Source organism: Fusarium flagelliforme (genome assembly GCF_020744385.1).
Source record: "Fusarium flagelliforme strain FIESC 12 MPI-CAGE-AA-0113 chromosome Unknown B0J16scaffold_2, whole genome shotgun sequence".
In the NCBI taxonomy this organism is placed as follows: Eukaryota; Fungi; Ascomycota; class Sordariomycetes; order Hypocreales; family Nectriaceae; genus Fusarium; species Fusarium flagelliforme.
Window position 1 is genome coordinate 2,077,006 of NW_025763504.1, and position 24,076 is coordinate 2,101,081.

General features: G+C 49.7%; 9 protein-coding genes across 9 annotated transcripts; 6 read left to right on the forward strand and 3 right to left on the reverse strand.

Moving 5' to 3' along the window:
• The first annotated feature begins 410 nt into the window (after positions 1–410).
• B0J16DRAFT_59648 (uncharacterized protein) lies at positions 411–1,635 on the forward strand. The gene has a single exon (XM_046134131.1). It carries the CDS (start codon positions 745–747, stop codon positions 1,549–1,551), a length of 807 nt encoding a protein of 268 aa, XP_045986327.1. The 5' UTR covers positions 411–744; the 3' UTR covers positions 1,552–1,635.
• Positions 1,636–2,496: 861 nt separating this feature from the next.
• B0J16DRAFT_333021 (uncharacterized protein) lies at positions 2,497–4,691 on the forward strand. Its single transcript, XM_046126778.1, has 3 exons — positions 2,497–2,763; positions 2,826–4,193; positions 4,248–4,691. The coding sequence occupies exons 1-3, from the start codon at positions 2,704–2,706 to the stop codon at positions 4,377–4,379; spliced, it is 1,560 nt and encodes a 519-aa protein (XP_045986328.1). The 5' UTR covers positions 2,497–2,703; the 3' UTR covers positions 4,380–4,691.
• A 166-nt stretch (positions 4,692–4,857) lies between these two features.
• Positions 4,858–6,685, forward strand: B0J16DRAFT_59673 (uncharacterized protein). Its single transcript, XM_046134132.1, has 3 exons — positions 4,858–5,209; positions 5,267–6,531; positions 6,583–6,685. Exons 1-2 carry the CDS (start codon positions 4,944–4,946, stop codon positions 6,438–6,440), a joined length of 1,440 nt encoding a protein of 479 aa, XP_045986329.1. The 5' UTR covers positions 4,858–4,943; the 3' UTR covers positions 6,441–6,531; positions 6,583–6,685.
• A 1,735-nt stretch (positions 6,686–8,420) lies between these two features.
• Positions 8,421–9,842, forward strand: B0J16DRAFT_59693 (casein kinase substrate phosphoprotein PP28-domain-containing protein). The gene is made up of 4 exons (XM_046134133.1): positions 8,421–8,424; positions 8,604–8,830; positions 8,890–9,476; positions 9,537–9,842. The coding sequence occupies exons 2-4, from the start codon at positions 8,758–8,760 to the stop codon at positions 9,645–9,647; spliced, it is 771 nt and encodes a 256-aa protein (XP_045986330.1). The 5' UTR covers positions 8,421–8,424; positions 8,604–8,757; the 3' UTR covers positions 9,648–9,842.
• Positions 9,843–10,491: 649 nt separating this feature from the next.
• On the forward strand, positions 10,492–12,704 carry B0J16DRAFT_59747 (surfeit locus protein 6-domain-containing protein). Its single transcript, XM_046134134.1, has 3 exons — positions 10,492–10,668; positions 10,763–10,846; positions 10,975–12,704. The coding sequence occupies exons 1-3, from the start codon at positions 10,648–10,650 to the stop codon at positions 12,529–12,531; spliced, it is 1,662 nt and encodes a 553-aa protein (XP_045986331.1). The 5' UTR covers positions 10,492–10,647; the 3' UTR covers positions 12,532–12,704.
• A 735-nt stretch (positions 12,705–13,439) lies between these two features.
• On the reverse strand, positions 13,440–15,237 carry B0J16DRAFT_59751 (Golgi phosphoprotein 3-domain-containing protein). Its single transcript, XM_046134135.1, has 4 exons — positions 14,641–15,237; positions 14,302–14,548; positions 13,792–14,243; positions 13,440–13,743 (listed from the first exon to the last, which is right to left on the reverse strand). Exons 1-4 carry the CDS (start codon positions 14,899–14,901, stop codon positions 13,654–13,656), a joined length of 1,050 nt encoding a protein of 349 aa, XP_045986332.1. The 5' UTR covers positions 14,902–15,237; the 3' UTR covers positions 13,440–13,653.
• A 2,201-nt stretch (positions 15,238–17,438) lies between these two features.
• Positions 17,439–18,653, reverse strand: B0J16DRAFT_333038 (uncharacterized protein). The gene has a single exon (XM_046126779.1). It carries the CDS (start codon positions 18,579–18,581, stop codon positions 17,553–17,555), a length of 1,029 nt encoding a protein of 342 aa, XP_045986333.1. The 5' UTR covers positions 18,582–18,653; the 3' UTR covers positions 17,439–17,552.
• Positions 18,654–19,076: 423 nt separating this feature from the next.
• B0J16DRAFT_333040 (uncharacterized protein) lies at positions 19,077–22,547 on the forward strand. The gene is made up of 3 exons (XM_046126780.1): positions 19,077–19,145; positions 19,200–22,161; positions 22,235–22,547. Exons 1-3 carry the CDS (start codon positions 19,122–19,124, stop codon positions 22,384–22,386), a joined length of 3,138 nt encoding a protein of 1,045 aa, XP_045986334.1. The 5' UTR covers positions 19,077–19,121; the 3' UTR covers positions 22,387–22,547.
• Positions 22,548–22,581: 34 nt separating this feature from the next.
• Positions 22,582–23,999, reverse strand: B0J16DRAFT_333041 (uncharacterized protein). Its single transcript, XM_046126781.1, has one exon. The coding sequence runs from the start codon at positions 23,858–23,860 to the stop codon at positions 22,658–22,660; it is 1,203 nt and encodes a 400-aa protein (XP_045986335.1). The 5' UTR covers positions 23,861–23,999; the 3' UTR covers positions 22,582–22,657.
• Between the last annotated feature and the right edge of the window lie 77 nt (positions 24,000–24,076).

Sequence of the window (24,076 nt, forward strand, 5' to 3'; positions counted from 1 at the left end):
ACGAGACACGCGTGTTTATGATGATGAGCATCAGATCGAGACAGCTCCTATGCTCTCTGAGTCTCTACTGCATTAGCCTTGCACAACTAGAACCCCTACCTTGCTGCAGGTTTCTACCGCCCTTGACGTCTTTAGCCGTTTTGAGTTGTCGATTGGTTCCTTGACGTAACACCAGAAAAAGGCCCCGTCTAGTGTTTGTTTTGTTTTGTTGATGTTCTGAATGTCTTGCCTCTCCTTACCTTAACCTCCATACCACTTAGCCCAAGTTGGCCTGGCAAGCCCCAGATAGAACCAACGCCAAGTCCCGCACTCTCAGTCTCGGATCATTGCTTTTTGAGTGTTTTATGGCTTATGCACATTGAGGCACGCAACATGTAAGGGAAGTGTGCCTTTTGCGGTTCCAGGAGATTGCCTCCTCTTTATCTGAGAGGCGGTTATAAGAGCAAGGGAATCCATGTCTGCCATCCGATGGCTTGCTTGGTTGCTTGCTTGCACATGCAAACCATATAATATCAACCACCTGGTCAACCATTAATAATCTGGTCGTGGCCGTTGTCGACTTGTCTTGTCGTTTCTGGTTCACTTTTGGCATCTTTTCCCTTTGTTAGACTGTTGCCTCACGGCTTGCCACTTCTCCTCACCATCCATCCCATAATACTCAAGTGTGTTTGAATCACTTGACACTCCTGCTGATGAGTTTCAACTGAGTCAGCCTTTCTTGACCATCTTCCCACGTCATCAAAAATGGAATCATATGCAAAACAACAACCTTGTCTCTCGCTCTCATCATCAGCAATGGATCTGGATACGGATCGCCGGACACCCTCACCAGTACCCTCGCTGGGTCACGACACCATCAACACTCCCATTGCAGAGATGCCTACTCCGCCTGCTTTTGCATCGACCTTCTCGCTGCCTATAACTGCCGCCAAGAACTTGACCGTTGGAAGTGCCGGTTCTCCAGATATCAAAAACGACAACGACCTGCTGCCTCCTTTGTTGCCTCAAACCGATACATGTGGAATCGAAAGACCTGATGTATCCGTCATGGGGGGCACCCCCGACTTTCTCCTTCTCTACTGCTTCAACATAGAGAGAGCGGTAAACTTTTACTCGCGCTGCTTCGGCTGGAAGTTCTACGGAGACATGAACGCTCAACAGTCCGATGATTCCTACATGAGACGATGGGGATCTTCGCACTTCGACACGCAGCCCATGAACTTCTTCAACTCAACCCAGAGTGGAGGATCTCGCATCACCGGCGCCCTGATTCAGATCAAGAGCGCAGGAGATGACAGTGCTCATCTCGAGCATAGACGACAGATGGCCATGGCGTTCGGTGCAACGCCTTCGTGTCACATTCGAGTTGCTGATATTGAAATGGCTGAGTCGTTGATCGAGTATCATTACGGCGAAGTTAAGCAGATGCGGTTCGGCGTTCGACAATGCATTATGGACATTGGAGAGTTTGTCGACCCTGAAGGAAACTTGATCGGACTCGTGGCTCTTCACCCGGAAAATGCCACAACCACCATGACTATGGATGAATGAGTGAAGTGTTGAGCGCTCATGGGAAATGGCTACAGTGGAGGATAAAGAAATACCCGGTGGCTTATTATCATTCTTCCGCTCATATGAGCATGTTTATTCTATCATCTTCGTGTTTTGTTTTACCTCTAGGGTCATTTGTGGGCTTTTTTGGAGCTTTGGAGTTTTTGGTCAAAATATCATGGGTGTTTGGTTTGGCTTTGCAGAGGAGGAGGAAGAACAAGAAGAACAAGAGGGGATCCCCATCTCAATATTAGCTTCGCTTCTGAGCAAGTCCAATAGCCGACATCGGTTCCGTCGGGAAGTGGCCGGAATAACAAACGTCTGGTCTTTTACAAGCAAGTAGTCATCATAATCACTACTAATACAAAGAATGTCGATAAATAAAACGGTGATTGAACCCCGTGAACCTGTTCTCTCTGTGTCAGTGAATTTACCCAACATAGTTAGTTCTCTGGCTGTCATGAGAAGCCCAGTTCCGTCATGACAAGTCCAACTCCCGAAAAGAATAGCCGGTCGCCTTCGGAAAACCCATTACCCATCAGTTACCCGCCCACTGAGCCACTAAAACTACAGCTTCAGACTGGCTGACTGTAGCTGCCCCGGACTTGAGCCCCCGCTGTCCCTCCACTGTAGTACCATCATCCTCGGCCTCCACACAAGGAACAATGCCCCGGCCACTTCCCGCAGTTTAGAAGGGGCCTGAAGCTAAAGTTCTTAGTTTAGTATCTGCATCCGATCCTTTAGCCGTCCTTTGACATGAAGTTCCCTTGAGGCTTGCTCCTTCCATTGGCTCCCCACGAATTTCCGAATGCCGATACTCGCTTCCGAATTCAGATCGCGGAACTCATGAGCACTCAAGCCTGGGAAGGTACCCGGAGATGGACCCACGGCCAGCACCGGCCTTAATAAACGGATATCCCCCGCCAACGGCCCGCCGACTTCTATCGTCATTCGGCCCATGCTCTCTTCTCTCTCTGTCTTCCTCTCCTTGCCTTCCCTCACTCTAATTCCTATTGTCAAGGAAGAGTGCTATTGCATGAAGCTCAATTGATCTCCAGATTATCATATACTGTAGCTGACAGCAGGGTTGTTGACCTCCATATTGAAGCTATACTCGTCTTCTCACCCTCTCTCACCAGACATATACACAAGATGCCTTCTGCAGCTTTCAGATTACGGACTCTCCGAGCTTTCGCTCGCAATCCCATCAACGTAGGTCTAATTCATAGCACGCACCACACAATTCCAGGCGCATACTGACTGACACCTTCAAGCCTAATGCCGCTCTTGCGCGATCCTTTTCAGCGACCGCGCGCCGCGCCGAGATCAACAAGGTCTTCCCTTCAGCCAAGGAAGCTCTCCAGGACATGAAGCCCAACTCGACCCTGCTTTGCGGTGGCTTCGGTCTCTGTGGTGTCCCTGACTCCCTCATCAACGAGGTCCTCGAGAAGCCCGAAATCACCGGTCTCACAGCCGTTTCCAACAATGCCGGTACGGATAACTTTGGTCTCGGTAGACTGCTCAAGACCAAGCAGATCCGCAAGATGATTGCCAGTTACATTGGCGAGAACAAGACCTTTGAGAAGATGTACCTCACTGGTGAGGTCGAGCTTGAGCTGACCCCTCAGGGAACTCTGGCTGAGCGATGCGCTGCTGGTGGAAAGGGTGTGCCCGCTTTCTACACACCCGCTGCCTTTGGTACCGTTGTCCAAACTGGTGATCTGCCTCTGCGCAACAAGGCCGACGGCTCTCCCGACGTCTACTCTTACCCCAAGGATGTCAAGGTCTTCAAGGGCAAGTCTTACCTCCTCGAGGAGGCAATTGACGGTGACTACGCCTTTGTCAAGGCCTACAAGGCTGACAAGCTCGGCAACTGCCAATTCCGTCTCGCCGCCCACAACTTCAACGGCGCCATGGGTCGCAACGCCAAGATGACCATCGTTGAGGCCGAGCACATCGTTGAGCCCGGTGAGATTCCCCCTGAGGCTGTCCACCTGCCCGGTATCTATGTCAAGCGTGTCATCCAGAGCACCGAGGAGAAGTCAATCGAGAAGTACACCTGGGCCAAGGATCCCAATGATCCCGAGGCCACCAAGGCTCTGGGCTCTGGCGACACAGCCGCCAAGCGTGAGCGCATTGTTCGCCGTGCTGCTAAGGAGTTCAAGAACGGCATGTACGCCAACCTGGGTATCGGTATGCCCATGCTTGCCCCTGGCTTTGTCGGCCCTGAGGTCGAGGTACAGCTCCAGTCTGAGAACGGTATCCTTGGCCTAGGCCCTTACCCTCAAAAGGGTAAGGAGGACCCTGATCTGATTAACGCTGGTAAGGAGACTGTCACTCTCAAGCCTGGTGCCGCCGTCTTTGGCAGTGAGGAGAGCTTTGGCATGATCCGCAGCGGTCGCATCAACCTCACCATCCTGGGAGCTATGCAGGTCAGCGCCACTGGTGACCTGGCTAACTGGATGCTTCCCGGAAAGGTCAAGGGCTTCGGTGGTGCCATGGATCTTGTCAGCAACCCTAGCGAGACCAAGGTTGTTGTGACAATGGAACACACTGATAAGAAGGGTAACCCCAAGATCGTCAAGCAATGCGCCTTCCCTCTGACCGGACGTGCTTGCGTTTCAAGAATCATTACCGAGCTGGTGAGTTCAAGAGTTTGCTCTTCGTAACGACAATGTACTAACTGCTGATTTCAGGCTGTCTTCGATGTCGACTTTGCCAACGGTCTTACTCTTGTTGAGATCGCCGATGGTGTCACTGTCGACGAAGTCAAGAGCAAGACCGAAGCTCCCTTCCACGTTGCCGAGGACCTTAAGCCCATGCTATAGAGGATACGATTTCAAGAGAAGAAAAGATGTTCATGATTGGATACCATAGCGCATATTGATGGGAGAAGCATTGACTGATGAATGATTACCCGGTGTTGGATTATTAAGTCGAGAGGCGAAGCGGATTGAATGGCTGGAAGCCATCACATCACAGGGCAACCGTTATCAAGCCATATATGCGTGGCTTCGCTTGTTCCCGTCACTTTGGAAAAGAGGTAAAAGGACTACGCATACGGCGTTTCCGTTAAGAGCGATGATAGGTAGTTAAAAGATTTTAAAGCGTCAAACAATATAAAAAATATATAAATCAACGAAAACACGATAATGTGAGTTGTCCTTATTATCTTTGTTATTGATTTAATTCGTAGTTGTTTTGAAGCCCAGTAGTCGTTTCACTGCACTGGCGTCTTAGTGAGATCCATGGCATTGCACCAAACACGTTATCACCAAGCGGGTTCCGACAACCTTGCCACTCTCACAACCTCATTCAGTAAGCGCTTCACAATTACTCACGCTCTGTAACGAAACTCATATGATTTTCTTCTGTCTCTAGTTTTGTCAGCCATGTTCGACCAAGATTCGGGTCAAGTCTTCAAAGAATATGTCATGTCACGCGGAGCTCTCGCTGAATCCGATGAGAACGCTGCAGATTGGAGTAAACGGCGACCATATCCCTCCTTTACAGCCCGAGGCCCTCGTGGGCCCCGTCCTTTAGTAGATATGGCCATCAGTGTGCTCGCCGATAATATTGGCAAGGTTCGCTCTCAGTCACATCTCGAGGCTATTCCGAGTAATATGCTATGGCGCATTTGGCGGTATCTAGAGGCCAGGTAAGTTGAGTCGACGGACGGCGCGGGATACAATGGTATAACTAATTCCGTTAACAGAGGCGTATGTCTTCATGCTTGGAAGATGATCTCAAAAATTCTCATGGATGACCAAGATGACAAGACTCTTGGACTGTACCGCTTCCGACAGCACATCTGCCGTCCTGGCAACGATCTCACCCGTTATACCGAACCTCTAAGAGCACCGCCCACAGATTTCATCACACATCTTGTTCTCACAGGCGGATGCTCTTTCAGCACTCACGACCTTCTGTGTCTCGCTGACATGCCTAATCTCGGTGCCCTTGAACTCATTCAACCGGCCGATGAGCTCCGGACTGTCTTCCCAACTGTCTCGGACCGTCTTGTCCGGGGATGGACGGAGAAGCCTGACCCATTTCCCTTGCTGCGTATATTAAGAATATGGGGCGATCAATCGACGACGCAGGAGTCTCTCAAGTGGGTGTCCAAGTTCCCTTCTCTCGCATTGTACGACGTCATGGGTGCAAGGGAGGACTGGACTAAGAGCTACGAGGCCGCGGCTAAGAACGGGTGGGAACAGGATGATGCACCATCTGGATTAGAAGACTCGTTGCTACGATATCTCATGTTGTTTGCACCGCTGGAGGAGACCGGGAGTAAACCTCTTCGCGATCTTGCGGCGAGTATTGATAATGACTTGGTCTCTTTATGCAGCGACTCTCGATGTGCAGTCAAGTTTGTCCAGGATCATCAAGCACCGCCTCTGCTCGACTATCTCACAGACACAGCAAAGGTACAAACACCATCATGGGATACCGATGCCGCATCTCGAGAAGCTCGTGCTTGTCACGGCGTGGCTTTCGAGTCTTGGGCGTTCTGGCTGTACTCCTTTCTTGGACAACTGAGTTCAGATCGAGACTTGGAGGCCCGTGGTGCTTGTCCCTCTACTAAAGCTGTAGCTGGTCCTTTTGTTCTGCCCTCGCGACCACTAGCATGCCTGCATCTGGGCCACAGTTCTCGATATGGCGGTATTGGTACAAGACCTTCATATGTCAGTAGAGGGTTGTTCGCAACGCGAAAGTACACTTTTACACGCAACGCTGCTGGTCAAGGTACACCGAAAACGAAACCGGCGCCGATCCCTAAGAAAGAACCTAGCTTGGTGGCATCGGAGCGATCAGCGCCTGTGTTGGCATTGAGGAAACAGAAGAGGAAGAGACTTGACGATGTTTTACAGGCTTTGTCGAGGTGAGGAAGAAATAGCTTTTGGACGTCTTGATGATTCTTTGGGGCATTGTCCCACCAACAAGGAATGGTTGGTTCCACGATTTGAATTTGCTAAAGTATGTTTCTGCTCCAAATCTTTGGGTTTTGCTAACGTGTGTGTCTTTTAGACCTCAAGGAGTCGCGAATGGTTTACCTCACCTCCGCCTATCTATTTGTTGGACGATAGTTGTTATGGCAAAGCTTTGGAAGGTGTTGCTAATAGGTGGATAACTTGGGTTCAGTGTATGGCGTCTTCAAGTACGCATTTGAATCCAAGACTAATGATGGGCGTTCTTGGGGGCGTATGGATGGCTTCCTTGCACGAACCTATGGACCATCGGAGTACGTATGGTGAATGTGTGCTAGACAGAGCTTATGTTCATTGCTTCATGTGGAAATATGTAGCACAGGCAATTGACGTTCCATGTGTTGGTTCGGGACCTTTCATCTTCTTGTGCGGGTTGCAAATCAGGTATGCTGGCATTCCTTAATGCGTTCACAACACCCACATCAAGATCATGACCAGAGAATCAACATCAAGTACTTGGCAGTAACGAGATCAAATGCCAACAGTTCAGCAGCTTGACCACACGATCCTGTCCATGACTTCGTTTTGTTGTATGCTCAAATAAAGTCAGACTACCCTATACTCCAAAAAATCAAAACTTCATGGACCATTACAAAAGCATGAACGCATGCCATCTGTGGTGGGTGAACAAGGATACGATCATCGTTGCGGGATGCGCATAGGTTTGAGGACTGCAGAGCCGCACGGCAAAGCTATAGCTCACATCGACTGCTCAAGAGGGCCGCTGCAGCACTCGACTGAAGCTAGACAAGGCCTTTCGCAATGTCAAATTGGATCACGCAAACTAGGCAACGGCTTCGAGTGCAGATGCAAAGCGAAAACTACAAGCGGCCACATGTTTACTGCAGGCCAGCACACCCATCTAGGGTGTAATTATGTATCATGTCTCGATAAAAAAGAGTGTTGAAAGAAGTGGTATGTACCGCGTCAAAATTTCTTTCTCCCAACGCAGCCGAAGCTACAAGCAGGACAAAGGGTAAGTGTCAGCGGAAATTCAATCTTTCCTCCAGTTTCCCCTCCAAGTACCTCCATGGTGTAATGAAAGCCAGAGTGAATTTGAAGGATTCAGTTTTTTCTAGTAGGTTGAAGAAGAAAGGAAAAAAAGAATTAAAATCGCGGCTCGCTCGAGGTGGTTTTGTTTACGTGGGTGGGGCTCTCGAAGAACGGGTTCGGAATATATATGTACCGAAGTAAGGGTCCCTCCATCTCGTTAAGCGAAAGTTACTGACTTCAGTGGGGTCCTCTACGACAGAACCTACAGCGTATCCGTATGGTTCCTGCCTCTAATTAACCTGATGATGGGATGCTTTCATTGGAATTGGCGCAGAGACTCATTCAACATATGTATTCGCTGTACAACAAAACTTTACACTCTTATACGCAGCCTGGCAAACCAAACCAAACCAAAACCTTGTCTCACATCGCGTGCACAATGAACAAACAACCCATATGTAGCCTACCAGATAAATCGACGCCACTAGACGGCATGAGTTACGCCCCTCTAGCCACTGCGTACAAACTGGGAGTGTCTTATTCGTTCAATGACTTCAACGGGCTGTGGAGTGTCAGCCCAGAAGGCCCATCTTGTTCCTGACTCACCAGTCCCTTTCGTCTTGGCTTGGCTGTTTTAGCTCCATGTGTTGTACAGTTGCATGTGGTTCAGTTACAAGCAAATCGATACAAGACCGTATGCTTCTAAAGGTCCATGTACAAAATTTAAAACAATATCTGGTCTTGCTAACCCTAGGTAAAGCCTTCAGTGTCTCCTGGGAAACATTCTCCGCCTCTGTAGTAAGACCTGGTCTAACTTGAACTAAGTTATTCAAAGGGCACCTCTCTGGCCTCACATTTCTTGACCCTCAAAATCGTGCTCTGTTTGGCTGTAGGTACCCTACCCATAATGCCTTGCATAAAGTAGGTATGTTCTTACTTAAATCTTAAAAGTATCAGCGCATCCCAATACCCATACTCAACACACCCTTGACTCATATAAATAACAAGGTTTCTGAAGTTCCTGATCGACCACGTCCCTTGATCTCTGATCTTTCTCTCTTATCAAAGCGGCTGCCGTCATTAGCTACCCCGCTACCCCGCCTCAGAACAAGTTTGATCAGCAAACAAACATCCAAGCAAGAGACAACCAACAAAAAGGACATCATTCCTAACAAGTTTGTCAACTTAACTTACCCAAACACCTTATCACAAATCGTTCATCATGGCTCCTGGTGGTCCCCCTGGAACCGGCGCTCGCGGCCGAGGAGGAAAATTCAGAAAGCCTGCTAGAGGAGGTATGTCAATGCTATATCATTTGCGCCTCAGCAGGCCACGAGAATGCTAACAAGCCTAGGTGGCAAGAAGTTCTCCCGCGATATTCGACCCGTCGATGCCGATGGAAACGAAGTCAGCATGTGGGCTGTCGACCCCGACAAAGAAGACGACAGCGATGAAGAGGAGTCTTCTGAGGAGGAGTCTTCTGAAGAAGAGGAGGACAGCGACAATGCCGCAGCCGCTGGCCCTTCCGCCGAACTAACACAGGAGCAAGCACGAGAGGCTCGCAGAGCCGAGAAGAAGGCCCGCAAGGAGGCAGCGATAGCCAAACAACAGGCCAAGACAGTCGAGGTCGGTGACCTGCCATCAAGCGACTCAGAAGACAGCGACAGCGACTCGGACGACGATATGCCCGCCAACCCCAACCACTCCAAGAAGGCGCGCAAGCAAGCCACCGCGGGTGCGGATGTCGACGAGATCACAGAGGGCATCGATAACATGAAGGCGGCACCAACCCGTCGCGAGCGTGAGGCCCTCGAGGCGGCAGCTGCCAAGGAGAAACACATGCGCCTGACAGCCCAGGGCAAGACCGACGAGTCCAGAGCCGACCTAGAGCGCCTCAAGGCCATCCGTGAGCAGCGTGCTCTAGATGCCGCACGAAGACAAGTGAGTAATCGGTCACCATGAGTTTTTTTAACTAGAATATATGTACTAATGCTGCCCCAGGCCGAGCGCGAAGAAAGAGAGGAGCAAGAACAGGTCAAGAAGGCTGAATTCGAAGCTAAAGAGGCCCGTAAACGAGAGGCTGCTCTCGGCAAGAAGGGAAAGAAGAAATAGAGGATACCTAGATTATGACAGACTTGACGATTATGACCAACGAATAAATCCCACTTCTGGCTTTCCTGATTGGACATAACACGATCCATTCTCGTACCATGCTCAGTGAACGTGACTTACAAGACAGCGAGAGGTATCAATATTTACCAACTAGGTAGATACGTAGAGATATGATGTCTGTGATGAACTCTTGCGCTTGATATTGAACTACATGTTCTCGTATTCACAAGTAGTCCCCGAACGGTCCAGAGCTCAATAACACTGTAACACATGGTGTAATCAGGATGAGGGAGTTAAGAGATGAACTTAAGTCAGAATAGCCTCACGACATCATATTATACGGACATCTTAAAAAACGAGCCATCCAATTCTTCTTCTTCATTAGCGTGGTGTTCACCTATAGGTATGATTAGTTTTCTAGGTGGGTGTTAAAAAGAAGTAGCCAAACTACTGACCTAAGCTCGCATAAGGTGACTAAGTTATTTTGTCTTTTATGCTCTCACGGCCAATTCTTCTGACACCCTGGCGAGTATTGTCTGCTCTAGAGAGGCCAAGATAAAATCTCCAATAGTAAAACGTTGCTCACATAAAGGCGATGTCAGTGGGACTGTTCATATCCATGATTATCATTCAATTTGAGTTTGGTCTGAATTTAATTTGAGCCTCACCCAAGAATCATGGAAAAGACAAGACCCTGAGCAAGGCATCGGTCGGTACGTATCTCGGCCGAATCGCGCTAAACTTTTGCAGGGGTAGATCGACCGCCTTCAGTTCGGCTTTCCCCACACAAAGTGCAAGGCCAGCGGTTTAGTTAGCAGGAAAAAAAAATTACAACGATCCTCCCCAAAAAAATCGAGGCAGCAAATCGCCATCCGAGCTTTCTTTTTTCCAACCTCGTACTATTATCGAGAGCGCCAAATCATCTCGATAATCGCCTCGGGACTAATATTTGCGACTTCAAGATACCTTCATTCCCGTTCGAATTGAATCAACATTTAATATGGGCGAGTCTTCAGTAAAGGTCCGTTCTCTCAGCCGCTGTCATGCCCCGCCTGTCGTACAAACCTTCGATAGGTGGTGATAGGAAGCCTTCAAGCTGACCTCGAGTGCTATAGGACCGCCTGCGCGCCCAGTCCAATGCCTTTGATGGCATCCTGAGTCTTATTCCTGCCAAGATGTACTACGGCGAAGACACAAGCGTATGTGAAGCGAACATCCCATCGATTTCGAGTCAAACTCTGCCTCCCAGTCATCCCAATATACCACCTGCCTCTCGTCACCTCACGCTCTTCATTACAAGTGCAATAGGAGGCTAATTCATCCATAGGATCAATGGAATAAGAAGAAGCAAACAAAAGAAGAAGCGGCCGCCGCCCGTCGCGGAAAGTTGGATCCTGATAGCGAGTTGAACCGCAATGCTAAGGAGGTCATGGACGAGCGCGCCAAGAACAAGCGCAAGCTGCGCGAGATGGAGCAACAGGATGAAGCCGATAACGATGAAGATTGGGAGGACTACGAGCCCGTTCCAGGCGTAGACTCCGAGAAGCCGGGTGAGGGCCTCAAGGCTGCCAAGACTGAGAACAACAAGAAGCAGAAGCTCGCCGCCGAGAACGACGATACAGAGCCCAAGGCACCAGCTGAAGCAACTCCCTCTAAGCTGTCTAGGAAAGAGGAGAAGAAGGCGGCCAAGAAGGATAAGAAGAAGGATAAGAAAACCGAAAAGACGACCAATGCCGAGGCAGTTGAGACTGAGAGCAACGATGCGCCAGCTCCAACACTAAAAGCCCAGAAGCAAGCCGCCAAGAAGCAAGCAAAGAGCCCCGCCACTAAGGCCCAGAAGCAAAAAGAGGAGAAGAAGGAGGAGGAGACAACAAATAAAGGCGACGGCGAAGTTCTGCCTATGGATATCTCTGGTATGGAGAAAGAGGATGAGGTTAGCGGCAACTCGAGTCACGAATCCGAGCCACACTCCCCTACGTTTGACACAAACGATTCCACAGCAGCCCCTGCAGAGACAACCACCGACCCTGCCAGCACCACTACCTCCATCTCATCAACCGTCGCCCCTTCCGAAAAGCCCAAGCACATCAAGCTCCCGGCCGACACCACTGCCATCCGAGCACGTCTTGCTGCCAAGATCGAGGCTCTCCGTGCTGCCCGAAAAGCTGATGGCCCTGACGGAAAGCCCATTCGCACACGCCAGGAGCTTATTGAATCGAGACGAAAGAAGCAAGAGGCCCGAAAAGCTCACAAGCAGGAGTTACGCATGCAGGCTAAGCTTGAGGAGCAACGCAAGCGTGAGGAGGCATTGATATCAAACTCGCCTGGTATTATGAGCCCCGCTGTCGAGCTTGATGAGAATGCTAGCAACTTCACTTTTGGCCGCGTTGCCTTCGGCGATGGTGCCCAACTCTCTCGCGACCTTGGCCATGTGCTGACTCAGGGCAAGAAGAAGGGTCCTTCGGATCCCAAGACAGCTCTCATCAAGGTTCAGAACCAGAAGAAGCGTCTTCAGGAGCTTGATGCCGAGAAGCGAGCTGATATTGCCGAGAAGGACGCCTGGCTGACAGCTCGCCGCCGCGCAGAGGGCGAGAAGATCCGCGACGATGAAGCTCTCCTCAAGCGCGCCGTCAAGCGAAAGGAGGTTGCCAAGAAGAAGAGTGAGAAGGCCTGGCGCGAGCGATCCGACGGTGTCAAGCTAGCTCAGAAGGAACGTCAGCGCAAGCGAGAAGAGAACTTGCGCGCGCGCCGCGATGACAAGATGCTAGGCAAGGCCGGCAAGAAGAAGAAGAAGGCCGGTGCCGCCGGTGCTAAGAAGAAGGGTCGCCCCGGTTTTGAGGGAAGCTTGGGCGTTGGAGGTGGAAAGAAGGGTGGAAAGAAATGAGCTTGAGGAAGAGCAGAGATGAAGAAAAAGATTGATTGATTGATTTTTTACTCTTTGATGTAATCAAGATATACGGCGCTGGCGGAGTTCCGGTCGGCAAAAAGGCGAGGAGGAATGGCACAGCATTTCAGGAGGATGATGCTTGACAGGCATAGTGCCTTTCGGCACGCATTTGATACTTGACATAATTCATTCATAGACATGATATGGCATGAAAGCGAGAGAGCGTGCTTCGAGTGCGCCGTCGATGCGAGAAACGCTGAACATCCAAGCTTAATACTGCAAATTCCCATGTATTCTTAGACCTCTGTATTCTTTTCTGATCCAATTCGTTTCCTCATGGTTGTCATATCAAGTCCGACATCACCGTTATGCACCATAGCGACAGGAGAGACCTGAAGTTCCCTGAGCAAACAGACGCCCTCACCATGCGAAAAAAAACAAAGTTGTCTGTGGTATTTTTCTTTTCATTACAACAGATAACACCAGGCCCGGTTCCAACGACAAAACAGCAACGGCTACGCTTCACGCATCGACCTGAATTTCGCCCCCCTATCCCCAGCCCAGCACACAACCGACACATACGCAACAGAGTTAGAGCTCGAGGCAAAGTCATCCCGTCCATCTCCTTTTTTGGTTCCCAAAAAGATAAAAGGAAGAATAGATAAGTCTCGACAAAAATAAAAAAGGACATTAAAAGAAGTTTTGGGGCGGGTTAGAAAGTGTGCGGGCTACCAACACCACTTGTTTCAACAAACACCCAGAGAGGTTTCCGCTGAGCTAGTCAACTGCCAAGTTCCAAGCTCTCCATGTCTGGAAGAATCTACAACTCGGTCTAGTTGAGTCGAAGAAAGTTCCAATTCCCTTGAGTTGCTCCGTATTGTAGTGGTTGTGTGTAGGGACTCGTGCTGCTATCGTATCGGTGAGAAGGGGAGCCATGAGATTCTTATCGTCAAAGTCATGTCGTGAAAACGGTTCGAAAGAGGGATTAGTATCGGGTAGTTGGAACAGAGATTTTGGGAGAGAGCTTGGCCTGACTAGGACGCTAGATAGTTAATCGAAAATGTATCCAGGCGTTATTTTTAGCAGCAGCGGGCACGCATGCAACTTGCGTCGGGACGATTATAGGAGAGAATCGAGTCGAGTGAAGACACTCAAGCAAGCTGAAACCACCTCGAGTTGGAGCTCCTTGTCTTTGCCGCTGTTGACCTCCTGTAGCTAATGTCAGTCTTGAAACCTCTCATGAAACAAAATACCCACCTCGTTGATAAGTTGAGGCAAGTTGGCTCCGATGCCATTCTGTGTAGCCTTCTTGCCAAACGGCCATTGGCTGTAGTCGGCGAGCAGGTCATCGGTCTGCGCAAAAGCCCTCTCGCGAGCTTCGTGGCCAAGGGATGCAAGGGCATTCTCGAGGACGTTAGCAGCGTAGGCGGCGCAAACCATGGCGATAGTGCGCATATAGCGGAATTCGAGCGATTCGGGCAGGAACTGGCTGCCGTTGAGGACGACGGTTCGTTGGGTGAGGACGTTGCGGACGCGGCGGCGGATCTCCTCCTTGGCACCGCCATCGGCGACGGGGTGGGTGGCCATGTCGAAGAGGAGGAAATTGCGCTTCTCGGTACGGAGGATGCCCTTGTCGACAAGACCCTTTGCTAGTCGTTCTCGGACCTGCTTGAGTTGGTATCCGATCTTCATCAAGTTCCAGGTTTCGCCTATTCGAAAAGGAGTCAGCGACAGTTATTGGGAGGCGGCATGTTTGGGGCTATTTACCGCTCATCAAGTCAATCCAGGTTGCGACGCTCATCTTTTCACTCTGCTTCATCATTTTGAGGGCTTCGTCGAGGAGGACCTCGCCCGTGAGGGTGTCGTCTATGACCTCGATGTTGCGGTCTGCGAGGGGGAATCGACGTCTCGAAGCATCCTTCTCCATTGCAATGCGACCACGGAAGGCCAGCTCGATGACGATGCATCCTCGCAGGGCGTAAGAAATGTTGTCGTTCCAGAAAGAAAGGTAGCCCTTGAGAAAATGAATTGTTAGAGGCGTTTGTCTGCATTGTGCCGTACTGTCTCGGGGACAAAGGGCACGTGTATGAGCATGTGCTAGCCTACCTGCTTATCCTTGAGGCCAAGTAGCAACACCTCTTCCATGAGAGTGAGCTTGGGCTGTTTGCTTCGCTCAGCGCTCTCGCTAATGTCTCGGGGGTCGAATGCGATCTTGTGGCCATTTTCTGAGTTCTCGTAGCTCGTCTCGGGGCCATTATCCCTGGCACTGGGTGTGCTCGTTCTAGGGGCAGCGCCATTGCTGGAGTCGCCTTCGGCCGCAGGTCCTGCGCCGCCCGCACCGCGGCGTCGCGTCAATCCCGAGGACATTTCGAAGAGGTAGAGATATTAAGTCTTTAGTGTCTGGAGGGGAAGAGTCGAAGGCCAAGGGGTGGGAAGCGGCAGAAGAAGCGAAGCCTTTTTTTGTCGAGATGAGGTTGAAGGGGTACAGCACAGCACAGCACAGTCTAGGTTAATGCTAGCAGTTTGAGGTCGCCCTGGGTCCTTGCACTTGATTGACTGGGCTGAACGGGGCTAGTTGCGCGTTCAGACTTAGGGGTTTTGGACTGGGGGCTTGAAGCTCTGTACAGTTGTATTGAATTGTGCCCGTAAGGTACCTTGTTAGCGGCTGGAGCCAATAGATTGTCCAGCTGAGCAGTTGCTGTTGGGGGACTGGAGGCCCTTGCTTTAGGTAGTAGGGAAAGGAAGGGAGACTGATATGAAGACGTCAGCTTGTTGAAAGCATTCAAATCTGGCCTGATCTTTTCTTTATGTGTAGTTCTTCCTTTTCTATCAAGAATTGACACTTGAGCCCAACGGAACTACCTGATGGCTAATACGAACATGTAATTGTTCTTTCCCATCAAAAACTCGAGACAGGGGGAGTTTATTCGTGTCTGGGTTGGTTGGTCGATACGTACTGGGAAATATCGGCTAGCGAGAGTCAACCAAAATAAGTGGCATCAGAATTAATTGAACCAGAATGAAAGTTTCTATTTCTTAAAAGCTTGAGCTTGGTCACTAAGCCCTTGGAGCATTTATATAAGACAGCTGGTAAAGGGAGGCCTGGCATCAAGCACACCTAAGAGGTATTTTTATTTTATTTTTTAACGTAGGGACAAATGTATAGTGGAAAGAGGGAACGACTCATTTGTTATACGGATACTAGGTACCTACCCAACCAAGCCATCAAGATCCGTTTGCTACTCCAACAACGACTGCCTTCAACACAAATAGTAGGTACCTAACACTTTACACGAAAGTTGTGCCAAAGGATGCCTAACTGATCAGCCCAACTTGCGTAGCCAACAAGTTGAGAGGCTCTTGCTGGTGTCCAACCAGGATGGTAGATTACCTAGATTACCCTCAATCCTACAGAAGGTCCATTCTTTTCAGAGTCAGTCAGCATTCTGCCTTGCTCAGACGATCTTTGCAGGACCTCAAATCTTAAACCTTGCAAGTCCTTTTCCCTATAAAGGGAGCTGCGCATACTGTGTAGTAGTGATGTGATATAGAGCCTCAATCAGATGGAGAAAGTTAGGTCTCGCTTGATAACAAAGAAAACAATTATACCGCTCTATGTCCGGTCCCATCAGATCCAACACACAAAGCCAAAGCTCCTGCTTGTCCTACTCTGCTAGGATTCTCCGCAGGTGCACCTCAAGCCCACCTTCCTTCCACTAACATGTGGGTGCACGCTTGTTAGTCAGCGTCCAAGACAGGACACGAATCTCCACCACACACAATTTCAACTTCATACCATCATCTAACAGTTGCTTTGGGCTTTGATAGTCATTGCTGAAAGAAACACAGTCGACCGGGACCAATTCGTCAGAACCAATTCTTTAAAGTATGCCTTGATTTTATCATGGCATACTATCCCTTCGATTCGAACACATCAAGTGTCTAGGCCGCCACCAATGCTTTTCCATACCACACAAAGGACGGTTCCTTGGACATCATAATCACGACATCACCATACCTATACGACAACAGAATTGGATTTGCTATGCAAGTTAATTACTGGGATATATAGAGGTCGAACAAAAGCTAGTTCTTCCTCCTTGGCTTCTGCCCAGCTCCCTGAAGTCAGGGTTGCAATGGGTAATCTTCATATGAACATTGGTACATACGCCGTTTTTATATAGTCATGAAGCCTTGTTCGAGTGGACTAGGGACTTCATGTGGTCTGTTTGTTTGTTCATGGTGGACTACGGTTTATCCTTGGTTGCTGTCTTTGTTCGGTTCGGTGGTATTGGTACAAGCCAGTATGGTGGGGAGGTCGATCAACTTTGTCACCAGGTTCTATCGATTATATCCCTATTAGCAGACATTTGGTCTTCTTTCTGGGCAAAACAGTCATTGTCTCTGCTGTGGACCTCGGTGACAGACTTTCGGTTAGGCTCGCTAAGTTTGCAGTGGTGAAGGCTGTCTGTCAGTGCATCCGCCAGCTGCCTGCCAGCCGTATCCTATGCCTAACCCCCATTGGACCGCACAAAGCTTTATAGGTTATCATAACTCTGAATCCTTCCAACAGCGGGGGGACTGAGATGGGGCATCTGGCGCAGCGGTTCAGCCGCTCATCGCCTGGGCTCCGGTCCAGGCGAGGAGGGTTCGAACCGCCCTCCAGATGTACCCATTCCGAACCCCCTTCATAGGACCTGTAGAGCCCCTGGCGCTCGGCAATGTCTGGGGACGCCCAGACATAGACCAGTCGACCGAGGCTCTAAGAGTGGCCAAAGAAATATCCCAGGGAAACCGGGGACGCGCAGTAGGTTCCTACGCTGGAGAGATAGGAACGCTGGGCGTATCAAACGGTTTTTTCTCTCTCTCTTTATATTTCTTTTGGTCAATTGTTACGTGGTATATAGTATGTCTAATTTTAAAGTTCTAATGTTTTACAATAAGTATCCTTGTGTGCCCTTTTCAACTAGATAACAATAGAGCGTTTTATCTTTTGATACATTCGTGGCTGTATTATTTTATTGCGGCAACGATCCGACGCTCTCTTTCCAAAGATCGTCAAAGTTAACGTTTTCACTCTTGAACAACTCCCGGATTCTCTTGGCCGCAACCTCTTGTTCCTTGGGACCAAATCCTCCAGGCTGTGTCGCCTCAAATTGCACAATCTCAACCCAGCGATAGAACAAGTTTTCCTTTCCGAGTTTGATGAGTGCGTCCCGAAAAGCAAAGACCTGACGTCGTCGCTCGTCTTCACTCGAAGCACCGTTGACACGGACATCGTAGGACATCCAGCCATAGGCAGCGTGATGAACGAGAACAAGACCCTTGAAAGCCTCAAGTGCGAGCTCCTTCTTGTCGACTAAACGATGCGCAAGTACCATGCGCGCCCAGTCAAGATCCCAGTAGGCATTCATCAGGAGATATCCGGTCTTTTGCTCCTGTAGAATAGGGGAAGTGGCGTTGTTGATGTAGGACAGCAAGATCTTCTTTGAATCATCATCCTCCAAGATATCGGTAAGAGCCTCGTCCCATTCTCGGCTTCGACGCACGTAGACCTCCTCTTCACGAAAGCCAACCTGCCATCGCCATTGGCAAGGGTTACCACGTGCTTGTCCAGCGACGAACTCCACAGGCCAAGGCCAAACAAAGATGAAGAGGATAAAGTCGATAAACATAGTTCCAGCACGCTTTGCGATCTCCCAAGAAATCTCAGCCCATGTCGAGTCTGCAGTGTTCCAAGTTGTCTCGTTTTCATGCCCAAGGCCGGTCATAATCAGCTGCCAGTACCAGGGAGCAATCCACCACATGCGTAAAATGAAGAGAAGAACGACTACAACGTTCATACCAACGGGTACGAGAAAGATCTTGCGCTTGAAAGCGGCAGGTTTGTTGTCGATGTGTGTGACGTAGACGTGCTTCTCATCTAGAGATTGAATGAATGGCTCCAGGGCCTCAGGGGGCCGCTTGAAAGGTGAAGGAGGAGCTTCATCCTTTTTATCGGCAAAGTGAGCACGTTTTTGTTTTCCTGCCCTCTTATTAGGAGCCATGTTGAGTGTGACCTTTCGTTTTCGTAGGTGTCTTGTGAAGCGAAACTTGAAAGATGGATGGTGAGAATGATTAGGTAGGAGTTTGTAGTTTCATTGGAAATGTGTTCTCGAAGAATGTCATGTTCTAGTGGTTCCACAAAACTAATGGCAATTCCATGGACATGGATATGGAGCGTCTAAAATGTGTCTTGCTCTACAACTTCTCAGGGAAGAGGTCAAAAATTTCCAAAACCATTTCGGAATATGCATCTAGCTACAGTCTCTTGCAATACTAGATCTTTGGAATTTTAATTCTTCATCTTGACCTAGCAATCAAAGCTCAAAGACATCCAATGTCTTTGCATCAAGTATCGTCCTGCATTTAATTGTCCAGTAGCGGACAATCCCGGCGCCGAGAGCTCGCCCGCTGTGGCTAACCAGCCGACTTACTCCACTAAGATCTGATGGATTTCTACACTTACAGAAGGTACTTTAGCACATTCGTTTTTAGTCAATGTCGAGGTGGTTTTGCTCCAGGCCTGTCAATCCCTCGCCGTGGCAATGTTGAGAGCTCGCAATTTCCAGGTTAGTTCTATACAGCTCTTGTTCGTGAAATCAAATAGCTTATACAAGTAACAGGAGCGCGGCAATTCCTACGTATGCGCCTTCTGCCGCCACAAACTCTCGTCGAGGGACTCGCAGTTTAGAGATCGTCATGTGTCCAGCATCGCAGCTTCGATAACATCAGTCAGAGCCACCGGGCTATCACCATGTCACTCAACGCGAATACCTGGCGTACGCACTTTTTCGACGAGCTCTGCACTCCGTGGACCCGACGATAATGGCAAGCCTGGTGGCTTTCCCAGCGCTTTTGCTGGAGGGTTTGGAGCTGGATCGGGGTCGTTCGGAGCGTTTGCGAACAAGCCAGCACCAGATGTCGCAAAAAAATCTGGCGAGCTTCTTCCTCATGAATTGGAAGCTCGCGCAAAAATGGGATTGCCTCTGAAGAAACCTCCTCCGAAGCCGCCTGCCCAGGCACAGACGAAGGATAACGGCAAGACATCGCCAGCTCTTCAGAATACACCTCAAAACAAGGGTCAAGGCAAGAGAAACGACCAGGGCAAGAACCAGCGGGCGAGGGGCGCCCAGCAATCAAATTGGTTTAACGAAAGGAGCAATAACTTCAAGCAGCAGCAAACGGGACAACCAGAACTATCGCAGCAGCCGCAAGAAGCGAAACCAGCTAAGCCTGTGTCCAATCCATTATCGAGCTCCATTCTTGCCGAGGCCTTCAAGACAGACCGTACACCAGCGCCAGTGGCAACACCCAGATCCTGGTCTAACAACGAACCTCCAAAGCCAGCAACTTCTGCTTGGGGATCTTTTGCCTCTCGAAAAGTAGACACACATGTACCTCTGATGCAAGGTCAAGCCGAAGCGAAGTCCACACAAAAGCGGCCTGAAGCCCAACCCAAGCAGCCATTTCAGTCAACGAACAAGGGTGGCGAAAATGTATGGGGTCAATTGAAGCGTTCAAGGAGATCGAACGATGAGAAGACCCCAGGCCAAGATGGCGGCTTCTGGGATGCACTCGAAAGCCGAGTAAAAAACCTTCGCAATAGACCTGCTCCCGACCCTGAGGTCACTGAATTATACCAATCTGCACTTCAAAGCGATGGCCTGTTGTCTCCAGAAGCTCAGCAGCCACAAGAAGATCAACCAAGACGTAAGTCTCGGTTTGAGATAGAGGAAGAAGAGGAGCGTAACAAACGGGATAAGAAGGGCAAGCGCCAGAAGAATGTTCGTCAGAGTGACTACGAAGACGAAGATATGGATGAGGATGCAATTCGACGATGGGAAAGCAGACAGCGCAAGAAGGCTGAAAAGGAAGCCAAGAAGCACTTGGAACAACCTGCCGAGGCTGCGCCAGTGCCCATCTTTCTTCCAGAGTATATCAGTGTCTCTAATCTGGCCAATGCGCTTCAGATTCGTGTCGCGGACTTCTTGCATGACTTGGAGTCTATGGGCTTCGAGGAAATCACCGAAGAAACCATCATGACTGGTGACACGGCTGCACTCGTTGCTCAAGAGTATGGCTTTGACCCCACGGTAGACACAGGCTCTGAGCGCGATCTTCGGCCTCGACCAGCACCGGAAGATCCATCATTATTGCCTAGCAGGCCTCCTGTTGTTACCATCATGGGTCACGTCGATCACGGAAAAACTACTCTCCTGGATTGGCTACGCAAGTCTTCAATTGCTGCTCAGGAGCATGGCGGTATCACACAGCATATCGGTGCCTTCATCGTTCAAATGTCATCGGGCAACCAGATCACTTTCCTTGACACCCCTGGCCACGCTGCTTTCTTGTCTATGCGTCAACGAGGTGCCAATGTTACAGATATCGTGGTGTTGGTTGTTGCAGCTGACGACAGTGTTATGCCGCAGACTCTGGAGGCTTTGAAACACGCCACAGCTGCCAAGGTCCCTATTATTGTTGCAATCAACAAGATTGACAAAGAAGATGCCCAAGTTGACCAAGTCAAGGCTGATCTTGCTCGCCACGGCGTTGAGATTGAAGACTACGGCGGTGATGTGCAGGTTGTACCTGTCAGTGGAAAGACTGGCAAGGGTATGGAAGATCTTGAGGAGAGTATCGTCACTTTGTCCGAAATCCTTGATGTTCGTGCTGAGGCAGATGGCATGGCTGAGGGATGGGTCCTCGAATCGAGCGTCAAGCACACTGGAAAGACTGCTACAGTGCTCATCAAGCGAGGAACTCTACGTCTTGGTGATGTTATTGTTGCCGGAAAGTCATGGGCCAGGATTCGAGGTCTTCGTAATGAAGCTGGTGTTGACATCCGCGAAGCTCCTCCTGGAACTCCCGTCCAGGTTCTCGGCTGGCGTGAGCTTCCTGACGCTGGTGAGATGGTCCTGCAAGCGCCTGACGAGGGCAAGGCCAAGACAGCAGTCGAATACCGCGAGGAAATGGCTGAGAGACAAGAGAGTTCCAAGCAGCTTGCCGAACAAGAACAACGCCAACGTGAAAAGGCTGCGGCTGAGGAAGCCGCTGCTGCTGCAGAAGCCGAGGGCGTTGAAGCGGAGCCCGTCACTAATGAACCCGGCATCCTCTTCCAGAACTTCATCGTCAAGGCTGATGTCGCTGGATCCGTGGAGGCCGTATGTGGCACCGTTCAGGAACTTGGCAGTAACGAAGTTCAATCCAAGATCCTACGATCTGGTGTCGGTGCTATCTCCGAATATGATGTCGACCACGCCGCTGCTTCCAAGAGCATCATCGTCAATTTCAACATCCCCATCCTCCCCCACATCCGCCAACGTGCGGACGAAGCTGGCGTTCGCATCATTGACCACAGCGTTATCTACCACGTCGTTGACGATGTCAAGAGCGCTCTCTCGGATTTGCTACCGTACAATATCACTCATAAGGTTCTTGGTGAGGCAGATGTTCTGCAGCTGTTCTCTATCAACATCAAGAAACGTGTATCGAAGAACATTGCGGGTTGCAAGATTCGTAACGGATCTATCAAGCGGACATCCATGGTCAAGGTCATCCGTGGTGGCGAAATTGTGTTTGATGGTAAGTCAACATTCTCGTTCACTTTATCCATGGTGATATCTCGTCTTCTTCCATTTGCTAACTTAACCTCCAGGTAAAATTGATACTCTCAAGCACGTCAAGAAGGATGTCATGGAAATGGGCAAGGGTACCGAGTGTGGTATCGGTTTAGAAGGCTTTGAGGATCTACAGATCGATGATCAGATCCAGACATATGATGAGATCAAAGAAAAACGAACACTGTAACAACAATATTGTAAAACATGTACGAAAAAGAAGTAAGCAAAAGAAGTTGACTCTTCTGGAGTCGTGTACGAATAGTTACAAGATATGAGACATGGTCTTATGAGAGAAGATTATAGGATTTAGACGGATGGAGTATATATACCAGATCTCAATAGTGATCGGCTTCATACACGAAGTCACATTTTCAAAGTTCAAAGGCTGTCCGCCATTTCGACATTTCATGGTGACAGATTCAACTCTTTTTACAATTTCTACTTAGCAATGCTACTTATCAGCTTTTGTAAGGCGCCCCCACTGCGTTTGACGAAAACGTTCTCGTTGTACGAGTAGCTTGAGAACGCTCCTTTTCCAGCTTGGCCAAGCCAATACGATCCGTCACGGGTGTAGCTTCAATGATGTTGTCAAACTCATCATCATCATCGACATCATCATCACTTCCACTCCTCTCGTTATCCGAGTCAGGCCGCACGCTGGTATCGGGCTTGAACTGCTGCTGATGTTGATGCGGGTTGGGAATGGTGGCAGGCTTCTTGTCTTCTTGTTGGTTAGGGTTGGTAAATGTCTTCGAGGCGAGGACTTTGCGACGGATTTCGGCCATTGCGTCGTCGTCATCTGAGTCGTCGGATATTGCGTAGCGATCCTTCTCTTGTTCTTCTTCCTCCCTTTCTGGCTTAGCCTTTGACGGCTTCTTGCCCAAGTATATACCATCCACACTCCCTTCTTCCTCTTCGCTATCGTCCTCATCATCTTCATCCGAGTCGTCATCGTCGTCAGAGGAGTCTATCCGTCTTCTATTTGTGTTTCCACTAGTCCACATATCGTCCTTTCCTTCTTCGCGACTCTCAGCATATTCCCTCTCCAGCTGCTCCATCCACTCTTCCTGTGTCTTCTTAATCTCGGCCTCGTCAGCACATGCCGCATATCGCTTGAGCAAGCTGGAGTTGATTTCGAGGAAGGATGGGCCATAAGAGAAGGGTGAGAGAATCTGCTCTGCCCAGTCTGGGTGCCCGCAGATATAGAATGCGGCGGCCAGCGCCTCGACACAGTTCAGACGCCAGGGTTTACCATAGTTGACCGTGTTCGCTGCGACAAGATACGGCAGCAGTCGCTCGCACTTTCCTCCCACCTTGTTCCACTGAACCTCTTGTGTCCTCGCCCATGAACATTCCACAACAGCAGCGCCATACTGGTCCATGATCTCGCGGTCGGCAGGGGAAACGGTATGTTTGCCATTGGGTGTAATAATGACTCCGTTGTGTCGTTGGCCAAGATGAAGATCACGCATCATTCCGAGCTTCATAAGCTTCTTTCCTGAGCAGCGCTTGGGGTCGCAATGACCCAGATCCCAGCATGCAGCCTTGAAAGCTGGGCGCGAAGACCCAGAGCCATCCTCTTCATCACGAGGGGGTCCTCGACGCGGGGCAGGGCCTCCCTTTCGACCCTTGGAAGCGAAGTCTTTCTTATGACGGACCATTTTTTACGGTTAAAAGTAAATGCCCGGCAGCTTTGTGTATGTCGTAATGTTCAGCGATATTTGTCAAGTGGTTGGGTGGGCAGGTAGGTTGTGTAAGTGAGGTCAAGATTTAAAATTTTGCCTCCAAAAAGTATGGATGATGATAAGATCGATGGTGGGGTTGAATGGACTTTCAGTACTTATTTCGTCCTTGAGATCATTTAGGTGAGGGGCATT